General features: G+C 47.0%; 2 protein-coding genes across 2 annotated transcripts in view; one reads left to right on the top strand and one right to left on the bottom strand.

The window, feature by feature from the left end:
* Nucleotides 1-23,669, bottom strand: part of LOC148145030 (uncharacterized) — a 141,640-nt gene that overhangs the window by 75,876 nt on the left and 42,095 nt on the right. The window lies entirely within an intron of this gene.
* Nucleotides 21,600-23,669, top strand: part of LOC148145029 (uncharacterized) — an 87,440-nt gene continuing 85,370 nt past the window's right edge. Inside the window, 2 exon segments of the mRNA XM_087975650.1 lie at nt 21,600-21,700; nt 22,210-23,315. Of these exon segments, the coding sequence (XP_087831776.1) occupies nt 22,618-23,315 (698 nt within the window). The 5' untranslated portion in view covers nt 21,600-21,700; nt 22,210-22,617.

Below are 23,669 nucleotides of genomic sequence, written 5' to 3'. Positions count from 1 at the left end.
ATGGGGCCCCGCCCCTCGTCGTTCTGATGGACGGGGAGACCAATCTTTTGGAAATCCTGGAGGACCGGAAGGGGCCTGGTCCTCCTGCCAATCAGAGACCCCCCCCCCCCCCCCCCCGCATTGTCTGAATATGGAAGGTCGACCATGAGCTTCTGAAGTTGCTGTTGCTGCTCTCTCTCTGAATGAAGATTGAGCTTCAGTCCAGACTGCAACTTCCTTCCTCTGTTTATCATCTGGGAGTACCGCGCTCTCTTTTCTCGCCCTCTTTCCCATTTCTTTTCTCATCCTTGGGTTCAGCTGTTGGCCTGTAGGAGCTGAGGGAAAAAGAAAGTCAATCGAGGTGAAGGGACAGACTCTGGAAAAGGTTGATCTAGATCTGTGCCTGTTAATGTTTGACAGGCTTTGTTTCAGGAGCTTGAGACATTTACTTGTCTGGCAAAAAAGGATGGCCTCTTGATCCATGTTGGGGATGGAAGTGGATTATGGTGTGGGTGACTTGCTCGTAGTAGTCCAATACGTATTGGATAAGTAATCATGACACACAAACCTTGGGTTATTGACTGTCTATTTGGGAGCTCACGGGGAGAGCCAAGTCGACCTAATAGTCACAAGTCACTCCGATGAGAAACAGAGTTGTATAATTATATAGTTTACAATCATTTAACAATTAGCAAACTGTTAATAGCAGGAATTTGAGCAACTAAGTCACTTTGCCCAGCGATGTAGTGTCTGGTTAGTGTTGGTTAGTAGCTGATAAGTATACAATAGGTCCTTGCAAAGAGAAGGATATTCCCACGCAAGGAAAGAATTTGTTTATCAGGTAGCAGTACAGCTGCAAGGCCGAGTGTCTCTGTTGAGTCAGGGAATTAAAGGTAGTTGGGACAATGCAGGGAAGAGGAGCTTAGACAATGGATACATCAGCCATGATCTTAATGTAGGCTGGAAGGTCCAAATGGCCTATTCCTGCTCCTATTACTATGAAACTATAACCCTGCATTTCCCATGGTTAACCCACTTAACCTGCACATCCCTGGGCACTGTGGGCAATTTAGCATGGCCAATCCAAATCAAGGCCGGTGAGTAATGTAGTGATGTGGAAAATGAACATCAGAGAACAATAGAAAGGGACAAGGAGAGTAAATATACCAGCAATAAAAACTGGATTCTAAAGACCACAAAAACTGAAACGATACATGGTGAGTCTGAATGTGTGCCACATTGTAACAAAAGTGAATGAATTAACTGCACACATTGAAGTGAATAATTATGGTCTGAGACTCCTTACAGAGACATGGCTTCAGGATGGCAAGGATTGGATCCTGAATATTGAGGGGGGAGTCAGATGGGAAGCTAGGTAAAGGCAGAGGGTTGGCACTGCTCACCAAAGCACTGAGCACGCAGTAGTCTGGTGTCAGCTCAGGTTTCAGGGCCTGATTTCTCTGTCCTCTGATCTCCCTGTTCCCACAGAGTAAGATGTCGGTCTGTTCTCAGCTTTGCTGGACGTCTGCAGAAGCTTTCACGCCTCTTTTACAGCTTCCAGAACAAGAAAACATTCAGTCAATCGAAAGCCAACCCACAATCTCAGCCTGTCACCCATCCAGACACAGAGTGTAGTCACAGCAGGGAATCAAACAAGAAAAATGAAACAAAATCAGAAATAAATAAATGCTTAATGTTTGTTCATCAGGAAGTAAACCAGAAATAGGGCTCTCCAAGGATACTGATAGTGCCCTACTTGAGGAATTCTCTCTCCCTTTGATGTAACTATTGGTACTGTTGGGACAAAGTAACTCATGTGTCAAATCATTTAAAGCAAAGTAGTCAGGAGAGGAGACCTTGAGCAATTAAATAGCTTTATTCATTGCCATTGGTGAATACCTCTTAGTTCAAAATAAAGTCTGACGTATTCCAATAAAATACAGAATGTTACAAGTTTTATGGTAAAACACAAGCCCCACTCTTCATTAAGATTAGATTAGATTAGATTACAGTGTGGAAACAGGCTCTTCGGCCCAACAAGTCCACACCGACCTGCCGAAGCGTAACCCACCCATACCCCTACATTTACCCCTTACCTAACACTACGGGCAATTTAGCATAGCCAATTCACCTGACCTGCACATCTTTGGATTGTGGGAGGAAACCAGAGCACCCGGAGGAAACCCACGCAGACACGGGGAGAACGTGCAAACTCCACACAGTCAGTCGCCTGAGGCGGGAATTGAACCCGGGTCTCTGGCGCTGTGAGGCAGCAGTGCTAACCACTGTGCCACTGTGCCGCCCAATCTGTAATTAATTATGCAACTGAGGGGCAGTTGTAAGGTTCACATATGTTGTCCAGACCTACATTTCTTAATGTCTACAAAACTGAATGTTATCTTATACTGCAGGTTCAGCTCAGCTCGAATTACCACTAAGGGACAGAGAGAACCAATCCATCATTCTATGAAGCAGCACAGTCTAATGGCCTGAGGAGCAGAGACAGCCTGCAGCTGCAAGGTCAGGCTATCAAAACAGAATTCCTTAGCCAGGGCTCAGACAGCATTCTGTTAACAGGCTATATTTTACTGCAAAAATTGCTTTGTGCAAAATGGCTTCCATGCAGTTTTGTCAATTTTGATCACATTCTCCCACAGTCCCTCCTTTTTTATTAAAAGGAGGGATTATACCCAGAGCCAGGGGGGGTTGTCAGGGGTTGGTGCTTGGAGATTGAACTGATAGTCCTCGGGTTCAGTAAGGACAGGGGCAGAAGGCTCCAGGGATTGGGAATCATCATCAGGGGTTTAATCAGGAATGGGAAATCTCGGCATCTGGGAGATCGCTGGAGAGGAGGGCCACAACAGTGAACTGAGCCGAGCACAGGATTGTCTGCGGGGTGACTTTGATATCCAATCGAGCAGTTCCAAAGGCAGGGGGAAAGAAAGCTGCAAGTTGCTCAAACCCCATAAGGGCTCGCTTGGTACGAGTTCAGGACGGATGGTGATATGGGCACATACCTACCAGCTAGAGTGGTTGACCTTCTGTGTAAAAAGAAAAGTATTAAACTGTAATTCCTGTTTACTAGAGGTTATCAGGCCCAATCAAACATAGTTAGTGAAAGAAAGATAAGGAAGAGTGCAGTGAAAGGCAGAATGATCAGGCTGAGCCACTCACGGATGAAGGCTGAAGATGTGTCTCTGACGGGGTCTTCTGGTGTTCCTCCAGGAGGTGGCGCTCGTTTGCATTGTGTTGTGTGTGTCCATGCGGCCTCCCCTTGACCCTGACTGCTGACCGGGTAACCCAGCAGGACTAGGAAGGGGCCTTTCCATCTCAGCTCCAATATGGACCGGTCCTAATGCTGAGGCTTGGCGTACCCGTGAATGTAAACTCTGAAGAGTTTTGGTTAACTGATGCAAATATTTCCCACTTGTCCAACACTAGAGTGTCAGCTGTTTCAGCCATTGGGATGGTTTTGATTCATCTACTAAATACATCTACTCTTATTAGACAATGTTCATAACAATGTACGCGAGGTGATTCTATGAAAGCAAGTTGTAGACAGGGAAAAAGGCCGACCAGGCAAGGAGGTGGTTAGCAAACACACTCTCTCTGTCTGCCTGCATCTTACTCTCTCTCCCCCTTTCTCTTTCTCTCTCTCTATCTATCTGCCTCCCTCATGTGCATACACACACATAGAAGTCCATGGCTGTGAATGTCAATCTGCAGAATTAAATTTGCAGATACATTATATTTTGCTCAAAAAGTGCAGAATCTGCAGGCAGTCAATCCATGCAATATTTTGTGAATTTTGCTTTGGAAATAGAATCAGTCTGACTCAAGATTGGGACACAGAAGACTCTGACCTCACACCTTTAATGCATTGTCTGAGCTGAGATGTCACATTTTGCTTTAAAACCTTGAGTTATCTTGAGGAGGTGACAGACAGAAGATGTGGGATTTACACAGTAATGATACCTGCAACCCATTTGAAAAATGAAAAACTTAACAATCCAGGTTTGTTCAATATATCATTTCAGTGGCAGGACACTAGAATGTTTTGCTATAAATTCAGTGTTTTGTGATATTATTCTCCACAACCACCTGATGGAGGAGCAGCTGGTTCCAAACAAATCTATTGGACAAAACCTGGTGATGTGTGGTTTTCAACTTTGTCCAAATTAGGGTGGGTTGACCCTGCTAAATTACCCATAATGCCCAGGGATGTGCAAGTTAGGGTGGATTGGTTATGCCAAATCACTCATAGTTGGTCATGCTAAATTACCCATAGTGCCCAGGTATGTGTCGGTTAGGGTGGATTGGTTATGCAAAATTACCCATAGTGCCCAGGGTGTGCAGGTTAGGGTGGATTGGTCATGCTAAATTACCCATAGTGCCCAAGGATGTGTCGGTTAGGGTGGATTGGTTATGCAAAATTACCCATAGTGCCCAGGGTGTGCAGGTTAGGGTGGATTGGTCATGCTAAATTACCCATAGTGCCCAAGGATGTGCAGATTAGGGTGGATTGGTCATGCTAAATTACCCATAGTGCCCAAGGATGTGCAGGTTAGGGTGGATTGGTCATGCTAAATTACCCATAGAGGCCAGGTATGTGCAGGTTAGGGTGGATTGGTCATGCTAAATTACCCACAGTGGCCAGGGATGTGCAGGTTAGGGTTGATTGGTCATGCTAAATTACCCATAGTGCCCTGGGATGTGCAGGTTAGGGTGAATTGGCCATGTTTAATTACCCATTGTACACAGGGATGTGCAGGTTAGGGTGGTTTGGCTATGCCAAATTCGGAATAATATCCAGGGATGTGCAGGTATTACTTAGGGTTAAATGTAGAGCAGTGGGGGTGGGGGAATGGGTGTGGGTGGGTTACCCTTGGGAGGGTCAGTGTGGACCCGTGGGTCAGGGTAGCCTGCTTCCACACTGTGGGGATTCCCTGAAGGGAAGGGATTCTCCTCCCCTTCTGCTGCAGGGCCGCGCAGGTGCAGTGAGGGGGCCCGCTGTCCATCCCGCCCCGCCCCTTTACCGTCACCTGCCCCGCCCCTGTAATGACGTCACAATGCGGAAGTGGCCCTGTCAGTTTGAGTGACAATCCCTCCCTCTGGGCAACTCCTCATCCTGGGAGGGCCGGAGAGACGGGAGGCGGGGAAGTCTGTTCCCTTGTTGTAACTGGAGTGAAATCAGGGAGGGAGCAGTCTCCGCAAACTCAGGTAGGTTTCTTAATTACCCCAGTGAAGAGGGACGGAAGGATAGAGATTGGGAAGGGGAAGGGGAAGGGGAAGGGGGAGGCGTGGACATTTTTTCTGTTTTGATGTTTAAAATGCACCGGATTCCCACCAGTAACTGCAACAGGTACAAGTACAGCACATGCAGTATTCCTCATTGCAGCTTCAAGCCGGTTTTGCATCCTCTGTTCTTCCTCCACCTTGGCTCCAGAACGTTCAGCTTCCTTCCCTCATTCCCATCCCCCCCCCGCCCTGATGTCCAAGCTGACCCGCAAAAGTTCCTCCATTCTTTCTCCAGTGTCTTTTGTGGGTTTTGAGAACTTTCTCAATCCTTTAATTGAGTAGATAAGTTGGGAAGTTATGTTGTAGCTGCACCAGGTTAGGCCACTTTTGGAATGTTGTGTGCAGTTCTGGTCTCTCTGCTAGAGGAAGGATGTTGTGAAACCTGAAAGGATTCAGAAAAGATTGACAAGGATGTTGTCAGGGTTTGAGCTGAACACGGTTGGACTGTTTTCCTTCGAGCGCCAGAGGCTGAAGGGTGACCCTACAGATTTCTATAAAATCATGAGGGGCATGGATAGGATAAATAGACAAGGTGTTTTCCTAGGATGGGGGAATTTCAGAACTACAAGGTAATAGGTTTCGGGTGAGGGTGTGGGGAAGATTTAAAAGAGACCTTTGGGGGCAATGCCTATGTTGAGGGCAGTGCATGTAAGGAATGAGCTGCCAGAGGAAGTTGGAGGCTGGTATAATCTCAACATTTTAAAAGGCATCTGGATGTGTAAATGAATAGGAAGGGTTCATTTTTTTAAAATTGGCAGCTCTCAGAGTGAACAGGATGTCTGTTACACCGGTGTATTGTGAGAGACACAAGGTGTACAAATCTTTATTCAATTTCCACCACCAGGAAGAAAGGAAACACCCGAGTGGCCAGTGACAAGCAGTGCCCTTTACAAATAGGAAGGGTTTACAGGGATATGGGCCAAGTGCTGGTAAATGGGACCAGATTGATTTAGGGTATCTGATCAGCATGGATGAGTTGGACTGAAGGGCCTGTTTCTGTGCTGTACATCTGGTAGACAGTGGTCCTCAGAATTCTGTTCCCATTAGGCTCTCCCTTAACTCTATTGCAAGTGGTCTTGGTGACAGTATGGGATTCTGAAAAGAAAAAGGACCCATAAATGCGCAAGGGAAGGATTCCGTACATGGAGATGGGTATAGTTACTTATGTCGCATAAGGCCTGCTGTATCCCAGCCAGTGGAACGCAAGCTGTTTGTCTATACGGGCAGGAGGTATATGGCCCCTTTGTCTTACAGGAGTGGGTGAGACAAGTCTCAAAGAGGCAGGAGATGTTATGTGGAACATGCACACCCATAGCTGGTTCCATTAAAGCAATTCTCATACGACCCTGCAGTAGAGTTAAAAGACTTCAGCAAACAGGTGGCAGGAGGAAAACCTATCCTTAAACATTTTGACTAAAATGTCTAATTTTGAATTATATAACACGTTTGCTGCACAATAGAAAATAGACAGGGAGAGTAAGATGATTAAGGACGTTTGCCTGAACATCAGTGAATCTGTACAAACAGGACACCGAGTGATAACATTCACGGCTGTTCCTTTGTGAAATTAATAACAATGTTTGATTCTGACCTCAAAATGAAACTCGTTACAAATTGACTTCTCCCTTGAATTATTGTCCTTCACTATTATCTGTCTAGTTCAGAACGTGCAGTGCTTTTGTTAACTTTTTGTGTTTGGGACAGTATAGCCTTTGTAAACTTGTGTATAAAGGGAGTCTGTTTGTGATAGTACAACAGAATAGCCTGCCAGGGCTCTTGAAGGAAGAACAATGTCCTACTCTCCTGGGTTATTAGAATCCAGTGAGCCTGGCTTATAGGTATCAGTGTTATGTTGTAACAGTGATGCTATTAGTAAATGAAAGGGATGATTAAAATTAAACTAAAACTGTGGGCAAGAACTTTTTTAAATTCCAAAGGTACGATCTCCGGGATGAACCAAGAGAGGCTTACAAGTTGAGTTCATAAGGAATTCCTTGGGCCGTCCCAAATCTGTACTTCATCAAGAGTTCCTCATTACTATTACCAACAAAGTGCGGTCCATTGTCCGAGCTAATGCACGCAGGTATACCGAAGCAGGGAATCATTTCCTTAAGCAAAATCTTCACCACAGTCTCAGCAGCAGTGTTAGGGGAAGGGTAGGCTTCAATCCACTTAGAAAAGACATCAACAATAAGCTAAACATATTTATAGCACTGACATTTCTACAACTCAATGAAGTCCAGTTGAAGTGTCTCAAAGGGACCCTCCGGCAAGGGAGTTCTACCCGGAATGCAAGGCAAGCCTTTTCCGGGGTTATGTTCCTGACAAATAAGACACCGGCCGCTAACCCTTTGAGCTCGTTGTTGGAGGCGGGGATGCCACCAAGCCGTCAGGAGAAAGTCGGCGACCGAACGGGCACCACTGTGAGTTGCATAATGTACACAGTCAATAACCCGTAGAGCAAGATCATCAGACATACAGGTTTAACCCACGGGAGGAGTCCAGAGTTGGAATTGCCCGCCTGCTTATTAGAGCCCCCCCCCCCCTTATTGTCTAAATGCAGAAGTTGGACCATGAGCTTCTGAAGCTGCTATTGTCTCTCTCTCTCTCTCTCTCTCTCTCTCTCTCTCTCTCTCTCTCTCTCTCTCTCTCTTCATCAGGGCTGATGTGTGGATGTGCAAAGGGGCCTCAGCGTCCTCCTACACCAGTCACTGCCAGTTGTCAGACATGTGCAGCCAGCAATCAGCAAGGCAAGTGGTATATTAGCAAGAGGAATTGAGTTCAGAAGTGGGGATGTCTCCCTGCAGTTAGGGGGTCATTGAATATATTCAAGGCTGAGTTCATCTGATTTTAGAACAACAAAGACGTGGATGTTTGTGGGGGAAGGCAAGTAAAATGGTTTCAAGACCAGTACAGAGTCATACAGCACAGAACAGATCCTTCAGCCCAACTAGTCCATGCTGACTATATTCAGAAACTAAGCTAGTCCCACCTAGATTGGGCCATATCCCTCCGAACCTTTCCTATTCATGTACTTATCCAAATGTTAAGTTGTAGAACGAAGAGACCTTGGAGTGCAGGTTCATAGTTCCTTGAGAGCAGAGTCTCAGGCAGATAGTGAAGAAAGCGTATGGGATGCTTTCCTTTATTGGTCAGAGCATTGAGTACAGGGGTTGGGAAGGTCATGTTGCAGCTGTACAGGACATTGGTGAGACCACTTTTGGAATACTGCATTCAGTTCTGGTCTCTCTGCTAGAGGAAAGATGTTGTGAAACTTTGACAGGAGTTGGGAAAGATTTACAAGGCTGTTGCCAGGGTTGGAGGCTTTGCTACAGGGGGAGGCTGAATAGGCCAGGGATATTTTCCCTGGAGCATGAGAGGCTGATGTTTAGGGGTAAGGATAAATTATACAAGAGGGACGGCTTGCACCTTAAGGGTGGGGGACCAGCATTCTGGCAGGTAGGTTTGCCACTGCAACACAGCTTTGTTTAAACTAAATAGCTGGGGGGGGGGGGGGGGGAAGGAAGGAGAGAGACAAACTGGAAGTTTAAGAAGAAAGTTAGAACAAGAGAAGCCAAGAAAGACAATGGGATCAATGGAGCAGAAAACTCAAAAGAAAAGGATCATGCCGTAAGGTCAAGTGAAATAGGGATTGATAGGAAGGGTGAGAGGAGTAACAAATTAAAAATATTAAATATGAATGCACGAAGCATTAGAAATAAGGTGGATGAGCTTGAGGCTCATTTGGAAATTGGCAGTTACGATGATGTGGGGATAACTGAGATAACTGAGATGTGGCTTCAAGTGGACAGAGCCTGGGAAATGAATATTCAAGGGTATACGTGCTATCATAAGGACAGACTAACTGGCAGAGGGGGTGGGGTGGCCCTGTTGGTAAGGAATGATATTCAGTCCCTTGCACGGGGGGACCTAGAATCAGGGGATGTAGAGTCAGTGTGGCTAGAACTGAGAAATTCTAACGGTAGAAACTCCCATTAGGGTTTTATCTACAGGCCCCCAAACAGTAGCTTGGATGTAGTGTGTCAGTTGAATAAGGAGCTGAAATTGGCCTGTCGCAAAGATATTAGTACAGTTGTTATGGGGGATTTCAACATGCAGGTAGACTGGGAGAATCAGGATGGTACTGGACCCCAAGATAGGGAGTTTGTGGAGTGCCTCCGAGATGGATTCTTAGAACAGCTTGTGCTGGAGCCTACCAGGTGTTGTGCAACGAATCTGATTTGATCAGGGACCCCGAAGTAAAGGAGCCATTAGGAGGTGGTGACCACAATACAATAAACTTTAATCTGCAGTTTGAAAGGGAGAGGGTAGAATCGGAAGTGACAATATTTCAGTTGAATAAGGGAAGCTATGGAGGTATGAGGGAGGAGCTGGCCAATGTTCAATGGTGCAATCCCCTAGCAGGGATGGCAGTGGAGGAACAATGGCAGGTATTTCTGGGTATAATGCAGAAGATGCAGGATCAGTTTATTCCAGAAAGGAAGAAAGGTCCTAAGGAGAGGCTGGGGTGGCCGTGGCTGACGAGGGACGTTAAGGACCATGTAAAGACAAAAGGGAAAAAGTATAACATAGCAAAGATGAGTGGGAAATCGGAGGACTGGGATGTTCATAAGGGGCATGGATTGGGTGAATATCCAAGGTCTTTTCCCCTGGGTATGGGAGTCCAGAACTCGAGGGCATATGTTTGAGCTGAGAGGGGAATGATTTAATGGGGACCTGAGGGGCAGACCTGTTCGCTTTCCGCAGTATCCCAGTGTTGTGAAAGATATTCACTTTCAGGTCTTGATGTTTTTTGCTTTTTCTGCCCCTGTAAGATCCTAAATCAGCACCTTCAGGGGAATTAGTTAGAGCGGAGTGAGAACAGGGGGGGAGAGAGAGTGGGATGGTGCTTTCAATTTTGTGGAACAACAAAAGAATATTCCACAGAAAGTAGAATTCCTAGTTGTGAATTTCTACCCTGCACTGACAATGATGACTTTTGTAATCTCTTTTTAACAGAGTGTTGGACGATCTGAAGATAGAAGTTTCAAAATCAACAGATGAAGGACTCTCCATTGTCTGCAGTCCTCACTTTGACATCAATGTCTGACAGTCACTCAATCCATCGGGACGACAACAATTTTCCAACTATGATTCTGTGAGAAGGAGCAAAGCTTTTTGGTTCCTGTTTGAGTACGTTTTCAGCATCAGTGGGACTGGATGAGAGACCCTCCTGTTGCAGTGCACCGAGTGTGGAGCCTGAAGCAGTTATACAGCCTGAGAAGAGGAATTCATAGTGGGGAGGGGCTCCACACGCGTTTGTGTGTGGCTGAAGCATTGGCTATGGAGAAACCCGAGGAATCCTGCCCCGTGCAGAAACCGTGGAAGTGTGGCGACTGCGGGAAAGGTTTCCATGTCCTGTCTGTCCTGGAGACTCATCGGCGCAGCCACACCGGGGAGAAGCCGTTCTCCTGCTATGTCTGCGGGAAGGGCTCAGCGATTCCTCCACCCTGCTGAGACACCAGCAGATTCACACGGGGGAGAGGCCCTTCAGCTGCTCAGAGTGTGGGGAGGGGTTCAGTCAGGTGAGCAACCTGCAGAGGCACGAGCGGCTCCACTAGGGGGAGAGGCCCTTCAGGGGCCCCGAGTGCAGGAAGGGGTTCACCTGCTTGATTAAGCTGCTGACCCACCAGTGTCTCCACATCAGGGAGAAGCCGTTCACCTGCTCCTCCCAACTGTGGACGCACTGAAGCAGCAACGGCCAAGTGCCATTATCGACTGGACTATCAACCCAGTTTCGGAGTGCTGGGTTCAAATCCGGCCACGGCAGATGGCAGAATTGGAATTTGGTCAGAAACTGGAGTTCAGAATTTAATGATGAAACCATTTTTTGCAGGGTGGGGGGGGGTGGAGAAAATCCCCATTTGATTCACTCACATCCTTTTTAGGGGAGGAAACTGCTGTTGTGGGAAAGGATTCACTCAGTCGTTCCAGCTGCATCCTTTACCCAGGCTGGCCTACACATGACTCCAGACCCACAGCAGTGTGGTTGACTCGACACTGCCTGTCCAACTTACTTGAATACTGGATACAGGTTGAAATTACTGAGTGAGACAATACTTCCCACAGGTTAAGGCTGTACCAAGAATCCAATTACAAAGGGATAACTCGGTGGTGACCAAGACTAAGGAAAGTGTGGTTGTGGGGGGGATGTGTGCGCACTTCGGTCTTGAGCTGTTTGAAAAGTAGCTACTTTTTCTCTTCCTTTTTGCTGGGAGGAATCTGAAGCTGTAACAAAGCTGGATCACAATAAAGGTTACCTGAACTTACTGCCGGGTTCAGACTCTCATTGAAAGTTTTGAGCTCCAAGAGGTTTTTGTTTTAAAGCTGCTCATTTCTTTCAGCCTCCTGCACTGAGTTTCCAATGTCATGTATCAGATGAAGCAGTGAATGAGTAGCTGGTATCGTTAGAAATTGTAAATTTTTCAGGAGTGCAGGTACTGTGTCATTTCATCAGCATTGTAAAGTTTCCTGGCAGCACTGGGACGTTTGGGCTGTGTTCGCTAGATGTGGAGGTGCCGGTTTTGGACTGGGGTGGATAAAATTTAAAAACTCTCACAACACCAAGTTTATTTGAAAGCACCAGCTTTTGGAATGCTGCTCCTTCATTGGGTAGCTGTGGAGCAGGATCGACAGACATTACGTTTTATAGCAAAAGATCACTGTGTCATCGATCTATTGAAGAAACCTAAATTGCTGTTAAGTCTTCCATCTTTTAGAATGGGTTGCAGATTTCAGTTTGTTCGTACATAAATCATTGAACATCTTTCAAGTCATGTTCTTGAGATGATTTAAGGTTAGATTTTTTAAAAAAGTCACATCTCAGCTCAGACAATGCCTTAAAGGTGTGAGGTTCGAGTCTGTCAGAACCAGTCTGATTCAAGGTTGGGATCCTATTTCCCAAGTAGGAATTTATAAAATATTACATGGATTGAGTGCCTGCAGACTGTGCACTTTTTAAGCAAAATTGAATGTATCTGCAAATATAATTCTGCCAATACAAATTCACTCCGTGAGTGTGTGTGTGCGTGTGTGCGTGCGCGCGCGCATGTTTGGTAAAGTGTAAGTGTGATGGAGTATATGTCTGTGAGAGGCTTGGTGTATGTGTGTATGAGATGGGTATGAACGCAAGGGTTTACGTTTTACTAAAACAAGGAAGTGCAGTTAATTGTAGGACCCTGGGTCATGTTGTAAAAGAGAGAGACATAGAGTCATAGAGATATACAGCATGGAAACAGACCCTTTGGTCCAATCTATCCACACCGACCAGATATCCCAACCCAATCTAGTCCCACCTGCCAGCACCCGGCCCTTATCTCTCCAAACCCGAGACATGGGGTGGAGGGTTAGGTACATAGTTCTTTGAAAGTTGTATGACTGGTAGGCAGAGTGGTTTAGAGTACTGGGTACAGTTCTGGTGGCCCTGTAATAGGAAGGAGACTATTAGAGAGGGTTTGGTAAAGATTAATCAGGACTGAATACCAAAGATTCTTCCTTCGCGTCGGGGAGCTCAAAACTAGGGGGCATATTCTTTCAAGGTGAGAGGAGAGAGATTTAAAAGGAACCCGAGGGGCAACATTTTGACAGAGGGTGGTTTGTGTGTGGAATGAACTTGCTGAGGAAGTGGGAGATGCAGGTACAGTTACAACATTTAAACGACATACGGATGGGTACATGAATAGAAAGGTTTAGAGGGATATGGGCCAAATGCAGGCAAGTGGGACTAGTTTAGTTTGGGAATCCTGCTCAGCATGGACGAGTTGGACCAAAAGATCTGTTTCTGTGCTGTATGTCTCTACGAACCGGAAGTGATCTTATTGAAACCAGTAGAATTCTGAAAGCGGCTTGACAGGATAGATGCCGATAAAATGCTCCTTTTTCTGGGGGAGAGTCATAGAATCCTGACAATGTGGAAGCAGGCCATTCGGCCCATCTATTCCACACTGGCATTCTGAAGAGCATCTCACCCATACCCACCCCCTTACTCTGTATTTCCCATAGCTCATCCACCCTAACCTGCATATCCAGGGCACCATGGGTAATTTAGCATAACCAATCCACCCTAACCTACCCATCCCAGGGCTCTATGGGTTACTTAGCATAGCCAATCCACCCCAACCTGCCCATCCCGGGGCACTATGGGTAATTTAGCATAGCCAATCCACCCTAACCTGCACATCCCGGGGCACCATGGGTAATTTAGCATAGCCAATCCACCTTAACCTGCCCATCCCAGGGCACTATGGGTAATTTAGCAGGGCCAATCCACCTTAATCTATAAATTAGATTTGTCCACAAGGGTGAAAAGTATAAGGAATTAAAAACAAATAGTGAGGGTAGAAAGCACAAACCCAGTGACGGGTGTCTGCCCCGGGCCGCGCGGCGCCATTTTCCTAACGGCCGCCCTCCCACCGCTTCCTCGCTCGAGCGACTTCTCCTCCCAACCGCCTTCGCCCCCGCGTGACGTCTGCACGGGGGGGATGGGCGGAGCCGGGGGATGGGCAGGGCCAGGGGAGCCTCACCGTCACCAAGCAACAGCATCACCAATGGACCGACAATCGAAACTGGATAGTGATGTCACAAAACCTGAAACGATACCTGGTGTGTCTGAATGTGTGCCACATTGTAACAAAAGTTATGAAAGATATTAACTTTCAGGTGGAGGTATCCAAAATGCAGAGAGATGTCAGTCTTGATGTTTTTGCTTTTCTGCCCCAGTAAGATCCTGAATCAGCACCTTCAGGGGAATTAGAGCGGAGTGAGAACAGAGGGGGAGAGAGAGTGGGATGGAGCACTGAGTGTGGAGCCTGAAACAGCTATACGGCTTGGGAAGAGGAATTCAAGGTGGGGACAGGCTCCACGCCTGTTTGTGTGCGGCTGAAGCGTTGGCCATGGAGAAACCGTGCAAGTGTGGCGACTGTGGGAAAGGCTTCCATTTTCCATCTGCCCTGGAGACTCATTGGCGCAGTCATACCGAGGAGAGGCCGTTCCCCTGCACCGACTGCAGGAAGGCCTTCAGACATTCCTCCCACCTGCTGGCCCACCAGCGGATCCACACTGGGGAGAGACCCTTCAGCTGCACTGTGTGCGGGAAGGCCTTCAGCAAGTCCTCCAGCTTGCTGACCCACCAGCGGGTCCACATGGGGGGAGAGGGCATTCCCCTGCCCCGAATGAGGGAAGGTCTTTACCAGGCCTCTGCCCTGCTGAGGCACCGGCGGGTCCACAAGGGGGAGAAGCCCTACAGCTGCACTGTGTGTGGGAAGCCCTTCAGCTTGCCCCAACTTGCTGACCCACCAGCGGGGCCCACATGGGGGAGAGGCCATTTCCTTGCCCTGAGTGTGGGAAGGCCTTTACCCAGGCCTCCAACCTGCTGAGGCACCGATGGGTCCACAGATGGGAGAGACCGTTCAGCTGCCCTGAATGTGGGAAGGCCTTCACCCGCTCCTCCTACCTGCGGAGCCACCAGCAAGTTCACGTACCATCGCAGGGTGACTGAAGGAATGACAGCCGAGTGCTTTTATTGACTGGACTATCAAACCATTTCTGGGGATTCCTGGGTTTGAATCCCGCCGCGGCAGCTAGTGGAATTGGAATATGGTCAGAAATCTGGAGTGAACCCATTGTCAGTGGGGTTGGGGTGGAAGAAATCCCCATCTGATTCACTCAGCTCCTTTTTCGGGAAGGAAACTGTTGTTGTGGGAGAGGATTCACTCAGACATCCCAGCTGTCTCCTTTACCTAGTCTGGCCGACACGTGACTCCAGACCCACAGCAGTGTAGTTGACCCTACACTGCCCATCCAACTTACTTGGATACAGGATACAGGTTGAAGTTCCTGAGTGAGGCAATACTTCTGCTGGGTGAAGGCTCTAGCAAGGATCCAATTACAAAGGGACAACTTGGTGGTGACCAATAATGAAGAAAGTGAGGGGTTGGAGGGAGTGTGTGCACTTTGACCTAGAGCTGTTTTTAAAACATTGCTACTTTTTCTATGCCTTTCTGTTGAGAGATTCTGAAGCTGTAACAAAGTTGGGTCACAATAACGATTACCTGAACTTCAGACCGAGCTCAGACTCTCATTGAGAGCTTTGAACTCAACAGGTTTTTGTTTTAAAACTGCTCATTTCTTACAGGCAACAGTGAGAACTGCTGATGCTGGAGATCAGAGTCAAGATTAGTGTGGTGCTGGCAAAGCACAGCAGGTCAGGCAACGTTGATTTTCCTGCTCCTTGGATGCTGCCTGACCTGCTGTGCTCATTTCTTACAACCTCCTGTACTATGTTTCCAATGTTGTGTATTGGTTGCAGCAGTGAATGAGTAACCAGTATTGTTAAAAATTGTAAATTTTTCAGGAGTCCAGGTACTACAACATGCCATCGGCATTGTACAGTTTCCTGGCAGCACTGGGAGGTGTGGGCTGTGTCCACTGGAAACGATGTGGAGGTGCCGGTTTTGGACTGGGTGGATAAAGTTAAAAATCACACAACACCAGATTATAGTCCAACAGGCTTATTTGTAAGCATTAGCTTTCGGAGTGGTGCTCCTTCATCAGGTAGCTATGGAGCAGGGTCATGCGACACAGAATTTATAGCAAAAGATCACACTGTCATGCAACAGATAGGACATATTGAACAAATCTAGATTGCAGCTTAATCTTTCATCTTTTACCATGGGTTGCAGGATTCAGTTCATTAATATGTACTTTTAATTCACAGAACTACTTTTAATTCACCTTCTCGAGATGATTTAAGGTTTTATAAAAATAGGTGACATCTCAGCTCAGATACTGCACAAAAGTGTCTGTGTCCCAATCTTGAATCAGACTGGTTCTATTAATCAAAGTAGGAATTTATATAATATTACAAGGATTGACGGCCTGCAGATTGTATGCTTTTTTAGCAAAATTGAATATATCTGCAAATATAATTCTGCAAATGGAAATTCACCGCATTGACTTATGTGTGATTGTATCTGCATGAGTGTGTGTGCATGCTAATAAAGTGTGTGTGGGGTGGAGTATAAGCCTGTGAGATGGTGAGAGTGTTAGGGTGTGTGTGGCTGAGAGAGCAATAGGTAAAGGCAAGGGGTTGCATTTTGCTAAAACGAGGAAGGGCAGGACTTGTACAGTTAATGGGGCCCTCCATCATGTTTTAGAACAGATTCATGGGGGGGCAGGGGCCGTGGAGGGGTTAGAGTACATAAAGTTAAAAAACTCTCAACACCAGGCCATCGTCCAACTGGTTTATTTGGAAACACAAGCTTTTGGAGCACTGCTCCTTCATGGGATGTTTGTGGAACAGGATCATAAGATACAACCATCTGATGAAGGAGCAGCGCTCCAAAAGCTAATGCTTGCAAATGAGCCTGTTGGAGTATCACCTGGTGTGGTGTGAATTTTAACTTCGTACACCCCAGTCCAACACCGGCATCTCCAAATCGGGGACATAGTTCTTTGGAAGTTGCATCATTGGTAGACAGGGTTGTGAAGGAGGCGTTTAGCACACTTTCCTTCATTGTTCACCCCGTTCAGTGTAGGAGTTGGGACATCACGTTGTGGTTGTACAGGATATTGGGGAGACCACGTGGAGAGGACTGAGTACAGTTCTGGTCGCCCTATTGACGACCACAAGTTGTCGGGTGACCTTATTTCGATGTATAAAGTCATGGGGCGTGTAGGAAAGGTAAATATCACAGGGGGAAGAAAGGGTGGCTCTCCCCTTTTTAACTTCTCTTGGCATTCAGACACTTAAATTCTGTCAGGAACAGCAGCATCGCCAGAGAGCAAACTGCGCGTGCTCGCCGGTACAAGGATGAAGCTGCGCATGCTCCTCACTACACGCAAGGCACGCCTCGCGACTTTCTTTTGATGGGCCAATCAGAAGCGCTGGAGGACCAGAAGGTGACTGGTCCTCCTGCCAATCAGAGCCTTCCTATTGTCTGAATCCAGAAGCTGGAACACGAGTTTCGGAAGTTGCTGCTCTGTCTCTGAATAAAGAGTGAGTTTGTTCCAGACTCCCCTCTTACTTCTGCTCATCTAATCGGTTTACCACATCTGTCTGTGGCGTGCAACCACCCCCCCCCCCCCCGATAGCTGGGGGTCTTATTACTTTTGGTGATGCAACACAGGGTCTTATTTGGTTATCTTCTTCATACTAACTCCCTCTGTGCGTGACCATTGCTCCTGTCATGTCAATACATCTGCTCCTACCAGTCGACCACCTCCCTTTTCAGTTAGTTATTTCTTGGAATATACCGTCATGATTCTGCGTCGCGATTTTTGCAGAAGCAAGATGCAGCTACTTGTAACTGCTTGCAAGCATATCTAGCTTAACATATTCCCCCCAGCACGGACGAGTTGGGCCGGAGGGTCTGTTTCTGTGCTGTAATACTGGAATTGTCTTCGGTGAATGCAGAAGTGTGGTTGGACTTTCAGAGCAGCTTTCCAAGATGTTGTTCCCTTACTGGGAGCAAAAGAAGTTACATTGAAGTCTTTCGTTTGTGAGACAGCAACTGAGTGAGTGAGTACATCTGAGAGTTTGGTGGAAAGTGGGAATTCATTGCACTGTGGGGATGAAGCCCTACCCTATCCAGTCATTTCTGCTGGTGGATGAGACCAGGCCTCAAGTTGAGGGGAGTAGATTTAGGACAGAAATGAGGAGGAACTGCTTTTCCCAGAGAGCAGTCAATCTATGGAATTCTCTGCCCAATGAAGCAGTAGCAGCATCTTCATTAAGCATATTCAAAACACAGTTGGATGGGTACTTGCATGGTAGTGGAATTAAGGGTAGTTGGGAAAAAGCAGTGAGGAGGATCTCACACGGTGGATATACCAGCCATGATCATAATGAATGGTGGAGCAGGTTCGATGGACCAAATGGCCAACTCCTACTTCTTTTACTATGAAACTATTACCCTGCATTTCCCATGGCTAACCCACCTAATCTACACATCCCTGGATATTATGGGAAATTTAGCATAGCCAATCAGCAATGTAGTGATGTGGAAAATGAACATCAGAGAACAATCGAAAGGGACAAGGTGTGTAAATGTACCAGCAATCAAAACTGGATTCTGAAGGTCACAAAACTTGAAACTAAAAACGATGTTTCTGAATGGTGTGCATTGTAACAAAATTGACTGCACACATTGAAGAGAATAATTATGATCTGAGACTCCTTACAGAGGCATGGCTTCAGGATGACAAGGATTGGATCCTGAATATCGAGGTGGTAGTCAAATGGGAAGCTAGGTGAAGGTAGAGGCTTGGCGCTGCTCATCAAAGCACTAATCACAGGGAAGTCTGGTGTCAGCTTGGATTCAGGTCCTGATTTCTCTGTCCTCTGATGTCCCTGTTCTCACAGAGTAAGATATTGGTCTGTTTTCTGCTCTGCTGGATTTCTGCTGAAGCTTTGACCCCACACCCCTACACCTTCTGGAACAATAAAATGTTCCTGAAGAAGGGCTTATGCCCGAAACGTCGATTCTCCTGTTCCCTGGATGCTGCCTGACCTGCTGCGCTTTTCCAGCAACACATTTCCAGCTCTGATCTCCAGCATCTGCAGACCTCACTTTCTCCTCAATAAAACGTTCAGTCAATCAAGACTCAAGCCACAATCTCCCAGCCTGTCAACCATCCAGACACAGAGTGTCGTCCTAGCCAGGAATCAAACAAGAAAAACAGAACAAAATTAGAAATAAATAAATGCTCATGCTTAATGTTTGTTCATGAGGAAGTAAACCAGAAATAGGGCTCTCCCAGGATTCTTATAGTGCCCCTCTTGAGGCATTCTCTCACCCTAACATCTAACTATTCATACCCAGCTATGATTTATAACAATATTTACACCAGAAGTATTAAAGCATCTGTTATCGAGTAGACATCGGGATATACAGCACGAAATAGACTTTTCTCTGTCTCATTCACACACATACACATCCATGGGGGTGAATTTGTATTTGCAGATACATTCTATTTTTCTCAAAAAATGCACAACATACAGGCAGTCAATCCATGTAATATTTTGTAAATTCACCTTTGGAAATAGAACCAGTCTGATTAGGATGCAGACAGATCCTGACTTCACACCTTTAATGCATTGTCAGAGCTGAGATGTCACCTTTTGTTATAAAACCTTGAGTTATTTCAAGAAGATGTCTTTCAGGAAATTCCGGGATTTACAAATGAATGATACGAGCAGCCCATATTAAAAGATGAAAGACTTAACAATCCAGGGTTTTTCAATATATCATTTCAGGGAACTGTAATGTTTTTCCATCCATTCTGTACCTTATGATTTTATTCTCCACAATCACGTAATGAAGGAGCCATGCTCCGAGTGCTAATCATAGAGATGGATACAGACCCTTCGGTCCAACCCGCCCATGCCGAACAGATATCCCAACCCAATCTAATCCCACCTGCCAGCACCCGGCCCATATCCCTCCAAACCTTCCTATTCATATACCCATCCAAATGTCTCTTAAACATTGGAATTGCACCCACCTCCACCACTTCCTCTGGCAGTTCATTCCATACATGCATAACCCTCTGCATGAAAAGTTGTCCCTTAGGCTCCTTTTAAATCTTTCCCATCTCACCTTAAACCTATGCTTTCTCATTTTTGACCCCCCCATCCTGGGGGGAAAAGACAGGCTATTTGCCCTGTCTATGCCCCTCTCAATTTTATAAACCCCTCTAAGGTCACCCCTCAGGCTCTGATGCTCCAGGGTAAAATAAATGCCCCAGCCCCTCAGTCTGTGTAACTGGTTAAAAAGTACAAATCTATGCATTCCTCATCCCCCATTTTACCTGTACCGATACCTTCGGGGATCTCTGAACTTGGACAGCAAGGACCCTTTGTTCCACTGCACTCTGTAGGGATCTACTATTTATTGCTTACTTCCTTCCCTTATTAAATTTCCCAAACTGCCTGCAGATTAAATTCCATAGTTCTGCCCCATTTACTAGCTGATAGATATCAGAGTGTAGCCGGAGACCATCCTCCTCCCTATGAACAATCCCACCTTTCCAGCATTTACTCCTGGACAGAGGGGGCAGCACTGTCTCCAGCTCAGCAGTGTGTTTGTTAGCTAATCAGCATGTTCAACTATATTAATTAAAAGTACCTCACGCTAGCTATACAATAAACCATGATGTTAGTTCCCATTATCTCTTTAGTTGCGCCCTTATAGTTTTTCCTACATTCTACTTAATGTTATTCTGATGTCACGGTTAGAGATTTAGTGTCAGCTTTTGGAACAATGGTCTTGCATTCCAGACCCTAATTAATATTTTCCTAATGTCATGATTAGATATTTATTATCAATAGTCTCAAGCAGGCTGACTCTACTAATTATTAATTAGTTATTTAATGTCATGTCCCAAATATTTATTGTCCCAATCCTGTCAATCATATTTAGCAGGTGAGGCTAACTTTACTGACTGTTATCTAATCTTGCCATAGTGACCTTTCAGCCTCAACCTTACTCTGGTAATTAGTGTAAGAGCTTTCCACTATCCTTTGCAACAAACCGGCAGTGGTCTCCATGCTCTAACCCTTCCCATGCTTTCATGCTCTTTATTTTCCATACTATCTAAAAATAGGCTCAGAGTTGTAGAGCACAGAAACAAACCCTTCGGTCCACACCGACCAGACGTCCTAAATTAATCTAGTGACCCATTTCCCAGCATTTGCCCCCTACCCCTCTGAATCTTTCCTATTCATATCTGCATCCAGATGCATTTTAAATAATGTAATTGTACCAGCCTCCACCACTTCCTCTGGCAGCTCATTCCATATACATACCATCCTCTGTGCGAAAAGATTGCCCCTTAGGACCCTCAGAGATCTTTCCCCTCTCACCCTAAATCTGTGCCCTCCAGTTCTGGTCTCAGCGTCTTGCCCCCACAACAAGGGGAAAAAACATACAAAAATTGAGCAGCCAGACAAAATGCAAAAGGAATAAAATACCGAGCCATAGGGGGAAAAAATTGTGGCTCTATCTTTTTTCCCCTGCTGGCATTTGGACACTTAAAATCTGTCAGTAACACCAACATCCCCGTAGAGCATACTGCGCATGTTTGCCGGTGTCAGCAACGCAGTGCGCATGCTGGCCAGTGTCAGCAAAACACTGGGCATGCTCATCGCTGAACGCAAAAAACGCGCGAGACCTTCTTTTGATTGACCAATAGACAGCATTGGAGGACTGGATGGAGACTGGTCCTCCTGCCAATCAGAGCCAGTCCATTGTCTGAATGCGGAAGTTGGACCATGAACTTCTCAAGCTGCGACTCCTGATCCTCTCTCTCTGAGTAAAGATTGAGCTTTACCCAGACTGCAGATTCCTTCCTGTGTCCCAGATATGTGAGTACGGCACTCTCTTATCTCGCTCCCTTTTCCATCTTTTTTCATTCTGTGATTCAATTGTTGACTTTCAGCAACTGAAAGGAAAGAGAGTGAATTCGGCAGGGACAGACTCCGGAAACATTGATCCAAGTCTGTATCTCAATTGGCAAAATAGTTCGGCAGGAGGCATCAGATGGTGCAGAAGCTGCAGATAAAAGGGGGTGGTGGTGAAGTAGGGATAGGTCGAGACAGTTAGAGGGTACGACCTGGTTGGTCAATGGGAAGAATGAGTCTGGTTGGTGGCAGGGAGGAGTCATGTCTTGGCATTTTTTTTGCTTTTTCGTCCCTGTAAGATCCTGATGAGGAGAATTAGAGCGGAGTGAGAACAGAGGGAGAGAGAGAGTGGGATGGTGCTTTCAATTTTGTGGAATAATAAAAGAAAAGAATATTCTGCAAAAAGTAGAATTGCTTGTTCAGAATTTCTACCCTGCACTGGCAGTGATGAGCTTTGTAATCTATTCTGACAGAGTTTTTGAAGATTTGAAGAGGAAAATTTCAAAATCAACAGATGAAGGGCTTATGCCCGAAATGTTGACCCTCCTGCTCCTCGGATGCTGCCTGACCTGCTGTGCTTTTCCAGTGCCACATTTTTCAACTAACTCTCCAGCATCTCCAGTCCTCACTTTGATGTCAATGTCTGACGGTCACTCAATCCACTGGGGCCAGCAAACATTTTAGACCGTGATTTCTGTGAGAGGGATCAAAGCTTTTTGGTTCCTGTTTGAGTATGTTTTCAGCATCAGGTGGGACTGGACGAGAGACCCCACTGTTGCAGCGCACTGTGCGTGGAGACTGAAACCGTGATACGGCCTGGAAAAGGGATTTCACGGCAGGGAGGGCTCTACACGTGTTTGTGTGCAGCTGAAGCTGTGGCCATGGAGAAACCTGAGGAATCCCGCCCCGTGGAGAAACCGTGGAAGTGTGGCGACTGTGGGAAAGGCTTCCGTTTCCCGTCTGCCCTGGAGACTCATCGGCGCAGTCACACCGGGGAGAGGCCATTCCCCTGCACCGACTGCGGGAAGGCCTTCAGACATTCCTCCCACCTGCTGGCCCACCAGCAGGACCACACTGGGGAAAGGCCTTTCTGCTGTCCCGAGTGCGGGAAGGCCTTCGTGTTTTTCTCTGCCCTGTTGGCCCACCAGCGGGTCCACACGGGGGAGAGGCCCTTCAGCTGCCCTGAGTGTGGGAAGGCCTTCAGGTATTCCTCCACCCTGCTGAGCCACCGGCGTGTCCACACGGGGGAAAAGCCCTTCAGCTGCCCCAAGTGTGGGAAGGCCTTCAGCGATTCCTCCACCCTGCTGACCCACCAGCATGTCCACACGGGGGAGAGGCCATTCACCTGCTCTCAGTGCGGGAAGGGCTTTACCTGCTCCTCCTACCTGCGGAGCCACCAGCGGGTCCACACAGGGGAGAGGCCCTTCAGCTGCCCCGAGTGTGGGAAGGCTTTCAGCACATCCTCCACCCTGCTGAGGCACCAGCGGATACACACCGGGGAGAGGCCGTTCACCTGCTCTCAGTGCGGGAAGGGCTTCACCTACTCCTCCCACCTGCGGAAGCACCAGCGAGTTCACGTGCCATCGCAGGGGGATTGAAGGAGTGACGGCCAAGGGCCATTATCGATTGGACTATCAACCCGGTTCCGGGGACTCCCGGGTTCGAATCCTGCCACGACAGATAGCAGAATTGGTATTCGGTCAGAAATGTGGAGTTCGGAATCTAACGATGAGACCGTTTCAGGGAGGGGGTTGGGGGGGAGAAAGCCCCCATCTCTCTCCCTTGTTAGGGAAGGGAACCGCCGTTGTGGGAAAGGATTCACTCAGTCGTTCCAGCTGCATCCTTTACCCGGTCTGGCCTACACGTGACTCCAGACCCACAGCAGTCAGGTTGACTCTACACTACCCTCCCCCCACTGCCAAATGAGCAGGGA

The sequence above is a fragment of the Chiloscyllium plagiosum genome, unplaced genomic scaffold (assembly GCF_037043375.1).
Source record: "Chiloscyllium plagiosum isolate Xiang-an unplaced genomic scaffold, Cpla_swu_hap1 HiC_scaffold_27, whole genome shotgun sequence".
Taxonomy (NCBI): Eukaryota; Metazoa; Chordata; class Chondrichthyes; order Orectolobiformes; family Hemiscylliidae; genus Chiloscyllium; species Chiloscyllium plagiosum.
Note: the sequence above shows the minus strand (reverse complement) of the source record. Positions and strands in the feature narration are given on the sequence as shown.